At 41.0% G+C, this 8,761-nt stretch overlaps 1 protein-coding gene across 5 annotated transcripts in view; it reads left to right on the forward strand.

The window, feature by feature from the left end:
- The window catches only part of LOC100749337 (calmodulin), a 79,064-nt gene that overhangs the window by 42,064 nt on the left and 28,239 nt on the right, over positions 1-8,761 (forward strand). For all 5 annotated transcript variants that reach the window (XM_033324523.1, XM_033324524.1, XM_033324522.1 and 2 more), the window contains exon 4: positions 547-690. In XM_033324523.1, coding sequence (XP_033180414.1) covers positions 547-690 — 144 coding nt within the window. The remainder of the gene's footprint in view (positions 1-546; positions 691-8,761) is intronic.

Raw genomic sequence — 8,761 nt, forward strand, 5'->3', positions numbered from 1 at the left:
TCACCCGCGCGAACCGTCATTAAGGCAGCCAGCCCAATCAGAAATACACGGCTTTATCCAAGGATCAGGTAGGAACAGACCTGGGACACCCCCACGACGAACCTTCCGCTACAACAGCAACAGCCCCAAGACTCACTCTTGCAGTAGTATTCGACGAGTCAACACGTACCAGTATCTTTAATAGTATCTTTAACAGTATATTCCGTAACTGGTTGTTAGTTTGTGTTAGTTCCGTAACGGGTTGTTAGTGCAACAAATATTGCACTCTGCGAGAAAAAGGTATTAAAATACGGTCGTTGAATCGGAGCTAATTAAAGAATCGCCACGTGATTGTGTTGAGGGATGACGCATTAAGACCGGAAGGAAACTCCGCTTTGTGCCGCTATGCAGCACGTTTCTTGAACGCGTTTTGCCACTTGCCAGTTGTCCCCTTAAATCTTTCCTTTCTACGATGCAACTTTTTTCAATATTATTCATCGAGAAAAGAAGAAAGTTGGAACGAAGCGGTGCGTGTTTTATTAATCGCATTGAATTTCGCTGTTGTAGAGTTCAGGGAAGCGTTCAGACTATTCGACAAGGACGGTGACGGAAGCATTACCAAGGAGGAACTCGGCAGAGTGATGCGTTCGCTAGGACAGTTCGCGAGGGCTGAAGAACTACGCACGATGCTTCAGGAAATTGATATTGACGGTAAGCGCACACACATCGAAACCCATATATCTACGAAAAAAAAAACTTTCCTATTTTGAAACTAAGAAACGTCACGCTATTCCATTAATTCGGCTATGGAAACAAGGCAATGTAAACGCGACGTGCGACAAAATAGACAAATGTGCCGAGAACCACGGTGGAACGTGGCGTTAATCGAAAACTTCCCATTAATATTCAACGATACTGTGAAAACGAAAGCGCATGGCGATCGGGTCGAGTACAGAGGTTCGTTAAAATTCGTAACGGTGTTTCCAATCATCTGGCTAAATTCATTAGCAACACGTTCGAGTGGAGCGCAACACCAGTCCCTTGCACCACTCCCGCACGTAAATCGTTCCGCTGTTGTTACGATCCTGTGGTTATAGTTTACGAACGTGAAACAAATAGGGATAGCCAGGTGGATTAGTGGATGAAGGTGATAACCGAACCACCGGCGAATGTCGCAAGTTTCGTTCGTTGGTGTAACCACGTTGGCCCACTTACAACCTTTCTGCCTAACGGCATCGCCTTAATTGCGGGTAATTTTCCAGAAGTGTTCTCTCGTCCAACAATGGGGAGAATGTTCGTGAGTGGAGCCTCTTTATTAAGCTAAATCCATTTCTCTCTCCCCGAGAACCCCTTCCCATCGTTACACACTTTTACCCCTGTTCGTCCGTCTATATCGCCACAAAAGCGGCAGACGGTCGTTTCGTTTGCTCGTTCTTATTTCGAAGCGCGTGGCTTGAAATTCTTGACGGCATATCCGATCCAACCTTCCTATCGTTCCGATGTCTAATCACGAAATTCGTTGAATCTTAAGGACCAAATCGGTGGCCGTATCGCGGCCGAAATCTTGTCAGCCTCCTCGATACTTCTTTACCCTTTTAAAAGAGACGGGATGGTGGAAGATATCTCGGACGGATAAGACGAAAATTTTCGGTGAAAATTAAACCGCGCTCGTTGTTGTTTATGTCGATTGCTTCGTTAAGTGAACCGAGGCGAGGTTGGAGCAATGGAAGTAGATATTGGTTTCCGCGCCAAGGAGCGATGCTCTCGAGTTCGCCGTACTTTTTCGCCACAATACACAGGGTTCATATAAGAGTATCGGGACCTGTTGCTGATTCCGCCAAAAGGAAAATTTCTTTTATCGCAATGCAATTGATTCTTCGCTTTACGATCGTGCTTTGTCACGGTACTAAAAAGCACAAATTTCACACTGAAACTGGCACAGTGATCGAACCGATCAACGAGTTGATCGGTTCGTAGAAATTTTATAGATTCACGATGATGTATGATTTTTGGAAAGTTTGCTTTTGTATAAATGTACGTTATTTCATCCCTTTCTTTTTAGCTTCTTCGGTAGAAATACAGGCGCTTCTTTGTACTTTAGTCGTTGTTAATTTCGATGTTGTAAACTTCCGATCTGAATAGTACATTGAAATTCCAAGCAATGTAGCAATGGCCACAATCTCGTGCGAGAAGCCTTTATTCAAATGGAATCTGTGTTTCGCGGAATTACTTGTACGTCTAAACAAACAACGACGGCTCATTTCCCATGACGAATCCGAAAGCTGTCGTCGTCAATTGCGAGTCGTGTTTATGGCGCGTAAAATTTTCTCTCTCTATGTAACGTCTATCGTCGCGCGATAGGTAGTTTGTTATACGTCGACGAACGGCTTGTTCGTGAAAGATTTTATCTCGTTGACAGGGCTTTTATTAAACTATACGACCCGTTGGAAACAACGTAACGCGAGCGAACTCCTATAATTTACAGCGTTATGAATATCAAAAATCATTTAACTTCTCAACACTGATAATCAGATTTCATAATATCCAGATCACATAGATACACGTTATTTGTCTTTAAATATCTTCATTCCTGTTCGAAATCTTAGTCGTCGACACAAGTCCATGCCTTGCTTCTTTAGTTTCTATTTGCAGTCGTTGCAACACGTTCTTTACTTCGTTTTATCGTTTGCTTACTTGTCGCAGACTTACTTAATAGTTTGCGACTTTTTAACAGTTTCCTTCTGTCAGCTTCAGCGCGACTCGTGATTACAAGTCGGTCTACTTTAACCGTTGTAGCTTCTTCAAATAATGTATTTAAAAGATTAATCGGAGTTTTACAGTTTTGCAGTTTGCAAATAACAATAAAGATACTCGTATTATCTTTATTTCTCTTTCGTTACTTGAACGTGTTTTTATTGTTTCTTTCATCAATCTTTGTTTCATCTTCCTCGTTAATATTCCATAGCTCACGGACGTTCCCTCTAAGTTCATTCTCGCGTCGAATATCGTAACGGGAGCGAAGAACTCCGTTCGTGAACGTCATCCTCGCCGAATCAACGCCTGGTTTACCTGGCTTCACGCGGAACCTCGGTAGGATCGCTTCGAATTTCGATACTAGAACCTCGTGGCATGTACGAGTAATTAGAAATACGGATCTGCTGGCGGCCCGCGATACGAGACCATAGCGCGCGTCTACGTCTAATCGGACTCGTTTCATCGTGGATGCATCTCATCTCGATGAATACGTTCGCCTGTGTGCATCGTATAGCATTGAATAAAGAGAAAACAGAGAAAAAATGGAAGAGAGCGGAAAAATATTCCTATGCGCACAGATACATCGGCGACGGGACAAAACGGAAAGAAAAGCCGAGAGAAAAAATATCGCAAGATACTCCGACGATAGGACGCTCATGCAATCGCTCTGATGCGACATCCATCGCGCCATTGAATGCACCTACTCCTCTACGAACACGAGGAATCGTTCTTTTCGACTTAGTCGGGCCAACCAGACCATTCGTATGGATGGTTCGCGCCATATCGAATGTCAATCGTCACGTTGTGGTACTTCATGTTGCGTGGTCGCAAGTTGCGGTTTAGTTGCTGTACAAACGGGTAACAGGATGATTCTATGCTGCTGACTAAACGATTATAGCTTCTACGATTTAACAGTATTTTCTATATATATGTAATATCAAAAAAAGGGGTTATACGCTTGGTTCATTATATATTTAGGTTCGAGTTGTCTCGAGATAGTATAAGTTGTAAATTTAAGGTATAAACTAAGAATCGTAAGAGTGCTGGGGAAGAGAGAAAGAGAGAGGGAGAGAGTGTGTAAGTAAGAGTGTATGCCTTGGTGACGTCAAAACTAAATGAGTAAAGGAGTGGGAGAAGGGTGCAAGGGTTGAGGATCAGCATTTTTTGACCTGGGAAGCCAGAAGTTGTGAGTCGAGTGTTACAACAAGAAGAATAGAGTAAGAAGATATTGTAGTCAGTTTTTGCATTGGGTATTGCTTGTTAAGATAAAACTAAACTAGATTTCATTTCAAATAGGACGTCCTTCCTTGTCCTTGCTCTAGTACTACATATAAAACTTAATAAATGCACTCTTTATATGTTTAAGGATTCTCAATTAAGATGCTATTTGGCTACAAGGATCATGTAAATGGGCAACTAAATACCATTACCAGTAGATGTTTCTTTTTTCTAAAAGAGACAGTGTTAACTTAAATTTTATTTTTATTTTTTATTAGGTTTTTTAGTTTTATTAGGTTGTCCGAAAAGTTTCTTTCGTTTTATGTTTTGCACAACGTTTTCTGTTTTATATTATTTCGTCGAATTACGTACGATCGATTTTGTTCTGTCGAGATAAACACCGTGGCATTTCACAGACTTGATTGCACGTTTGTACGAAGGTGCACTGTTGTAAAGAACACGTTTGCGAAAGAAAGACACTTTTCGGACAACCTAATACATCTCCATTTTCGTGCTTCTAATAGTCGGGTTGCATGCCACGCGTATATTCCATCGTTAAAACCATAATCTCGTCAAATCCTAAAGCGTTCCCGCTGCGAAATAGCAACAACGGCGCATCATCCGTGTGTACCTAGCCTTAATCGGGACAACTAGATTATTCGTATAAATGACTCGTGGAACGTCGAATGTCGATCGAATGGCACGTCGCATCGCGTCCTGATGTTTGGCTTTTCGTATGGAGGTTTCGACAGTCACTGCTACCTGTAACTCGAAGACAGGTTTTTGCCGACTGGAATATTATTCATCGGCGAAACAGTTTTACCGCGAGAAAGTTGGAGAAACGGGGCGTAAATTGATTTTTGCAACCCAGTGATGTTGTCGGTTATCGCACGGGCCTCTGACTTTCGCGGAAGTCAGCGGATGTGAAAAATTGACCGAAGTCTCCACGGATTGTTCTATAAATCGTAGTTAGGGATAAAGTAATTGGACCGAGGGATTGAAAACAAAAGCTTCAGGTACCTTTGCTCCATTTAACATTTTGATTTATTCGTAGTCGTATTGTGCTTATTTCAACACGGTTTTGGTTGTTCGGTATCCACCTGAAAACTATAGGTCCCTCGTGGTCAGCTCATCGTTACATGTTCGGAGTGTAAACATTGAGATATTAGTTAAAGTGCTTTGAAGTACTGCGGATAACAGAGGTTTTTGAGTCTTAGACTATTAGAGCCTTGTACGGGAGTATGATTACGACAATGATTATCTCAAAAATAACAGCTTGTTAGTAGTACAATAGTAGCGCTAATGATCTTGGCAATCGACGCGACTTCAAATATTAATAAAAAACAATGCTTCAGATTCGGATTTTAGTTTATCTCTTAAATTTGATTTACGAGTTGGCTTATAGTTACCAAAGTTTTACGTGATACAGCATCCAAATATATCAGGTTTAGCTATTATATTATTACGTTAAGCGCTGCGAATGTTTTTAAACAAATTCCGTGTTGTTCCAGTGGAAATTGATTGTTGAGAAATTAGTTTCTAATTGCAAGTATACTATTCGTCTGTAGCCTATTCTAGAACAGCGTGTGTGTGGAATGTTAGATCAGATGTTATTCGAAGTTCATTTTAAAAATAGGCTTTAGGTTGCGATCGATCCACTTCAACGAAGTGTTAATTAAAATTCGTGACGTCTGCCGTGTTTGCGGAACGAGACTTCACGTTAGCTTCGTGTTAGCCTCTCGTGCTTCATACATATTTTTACAAAAATGCAATTCAATCATACGCAATTAATATCGAAACACCAGCAATTCTTTCTTTTATGCACGAAATTAATTTTAATGCTCGAAACGTTTTTTTATGAAAATTCCTCAAAGTTTAAAATACAATGAATACCACGTTTTATTAAAAACGTACAACAGTGTCCTGGAATTTTCTATGTCGATGTTGAACCACTAACCTTGTTCGCGCATTTAAATATCACTGCAACTTGTTATTTCATTAGCACTCGAAGTACGTGTCAGGAAATCAGTTACGATTAAAAGCGATTCGTTCGATAGCTTTTCGATCGATGAATCGCCACCTATACGTGTGTATACAATGTTTTAAATTCACCCTTTCTTTTCTCCACGATATCTAAATCTGTTTGTGTAACTGCATATGCGAAAATGGCCAACATTCATCACCGTATTTGCCGACGTTCGAAATTTACGACAAAAAAAAAAAAAAAAAAAAACGAGAAGATTAAAATGTTACGTAAAATCGGAAACGCAACTACTACGATATAACGTGGCTTCCGCGAGACGGTTTCGTTTTCTGTAATACGAGTCTGGTTTTAAACCAAATCGTCGATAACGATTCGCCACTCTGATTTGCAAAACGATTGTAAATGGGACAGTGATTCCACGAGGTCCAGTAAACAACGAAGCCTTGCACGACTATTTCATGTACATATTCCATTTCAAACGGCTATTTGATACACAAAGGAAAGAGGAGTGTTTCGTCACAGGGGTATATTAGGTTCCGTGATCCCCCTCTGTCCATCTTTGACTTCATTTTCCGGGGGAAAATGTTACGAGTGTATCGATACGACGTCTGACTCGACGGCCACTGCTATTTATTTCGCACGACACATGTCACGCTCGTTATTTGCTTTTTCGTGAACGAAAAATAAAAATATATTTTATGTATATCGATATAATCGTAAAATATCATTGTAAGAATGAGGTCGAAAAACATCTCCCCGGAATCTTGATTTCACGAGTACGCCTCTATTTATAGGGATATGGTTGAATAACATTCTTCACGGTTCACGGTTAACACGAATTGGATGACCACAGAGGATGCAGCCAAGGTTCCATACCATTCGTTCGTCTTTTACGTTTTTCTCATGATCCGAGGGGAACATCGTTCAACAAATCCTGGCTTATTTAGATCCCGATCTATTTCTTCGTTTATGCTTGCATGCCGTATTCCACTTCTGTCGAACGCACGACGAATTTAAATTTGCTGTTTCTGCATCTGTAACGGGCGATCCCCTGGGCTGCTGTCACAAGCTCTATAAAATATTCCGCTACTCTTTTTTCCCCTTTCTGCTCGCCCTTTGCGACACGTTATTCGCGCGCAATTATTCACAAGTTTAGCGGTGTTTACGAATTACGGAAAATCCGTGGATGGGAGGCGATCGAAAGCCCTTCTATTCGTCGCTTTAACGCAAACAAACGAAAATAACTCTTCCTCCCGAATATCATCGACGGTATTGCGCGATTTAGAGTGAAGTATCGTTTCGAGAGGGATTGTAAAATGTACCAACAACCAACCGTTTGCTTTTTCGGCGGCAAGAATTCCACGATATAATTTATTCCGAGAACCGGATGAAAGTCACGAAACAGACTCGGCTAATTTTCGAGGAGAGCGTCCGTTTCCCGTTTGTGTTTCTCGCCACGCTCATTGTCGATGAAGTCGCTAACTTACGACGGTGCTCCCTGCTCAAGATGCGTCAAGAGATTGCAAAGTGGCGGCACGGTTACTCTGGTTACGTCAACCGCGCGTCCCTGGAATTTACCATCTGATGTCCGGATAGGTAAACCAAGAGCACTTCGCGTGAACAGTGTCTGTATGTACCTTGCGTTTACGTGTCTCTCCGCGCTTGCGTTTACGTGTAAGTATACTGTAGTATATACAGAAGCGGAACAAACGGAGCGCCAAGGCGAGCGGTTGAGCGTGACGCAGTTGCGCGAGTGCAAAGGTAACCGAGGCTCCTCTACTGCCAGACTATTAGCGTATCTAGACAGACTGCATCGCGTGTTTGTTGGCCTTTTGCGCAACGCCCTGCTTGCAAGGCGAGCACGCGTTAATTCGTCGTAACAATATACTAATTAAAACTTGGGCATCCGCTTGAATGGCACGATCGTTTACACCGTACAATCTACGGCAACTATTTCACACGTGGAGGTCGTTTCTCGATCTCGGCACGTTCCCCGATTCCGTATGACTCGTGTAATTTTTAAACGCAAGAAGCTATTTTATTTTTACAAACATTTTATTGATTTTTACAAATTTCACAAATGTATCACTGGTAGAAATAGTCCAATTACATGTATGCACTACATGTCAGTCATATGAACAAACACAATGTCATAAAAGTACAAACACAATGTCAAATCGCCATCTGTATCGCGAGCTTACACAAGGAATGTTTTAACGAAGAGATATTTCCGGCGAAAAAGTCCAGGCACTCGGCAAAGTGGTTAGCATATACAAATAGCGTACAATTAGCAAATTAAGAATACACGGTACACAAATTCAAGCCGTTGAACGTACATTGTTAGCATAAAAAATATTGTTTCTCCTCCTATTTTTAGAAGGTACGCAGGTACTATTCGTGCTAAGAAACGGAAAATCAATATCAGTGGTTAAGGTTTTTTTTTTTAAAGAAAAATCACGTATCTTCCTCTCATCTGCAAGCGATGTCGTGTTAAGCGTACCAAGATCAGGCTATAATTATGAAATTATAATTAGCTATATTATATCGCCAAAAATTCCTTTTAAATTACGTATATCGTTAGGTATTTCAAGTACAATTGGAATGTAGCTTCGCGATATTGTCGTTCATTGTCCGTTATCTGAGTTTCATTGTTCTCATCTTTTTCTCTACACACGCTGTTATACAGTTATGTAGTTTTTAGATAGATTTTTTGTTTAATTGAAATAGGTTACTCGGAAATTGATAAGCCGTTGGAACGTCCGACTCCCACTCAAATTTCCCACCGATAATCCAATTTGTCGACGAAAAAAAAAAAAAAAAAAAAAG

The sequence above is a fragment of the Bombus impatiens genome, unplaced genomic scaffold (assembly GCF_000188095.3).
Source record: "Bombus impatiens unplaced genomic scaffold, BIMP_2.2 scf_3474, whole genome shotgun sequence".
Taxonomy (NCBI): domain Eukaryota; kingdom Metazoa; phylum Arthropoda; class Insecta; order Hymenoptera; family Apidae; genus Bombus; species Bombus impatiens.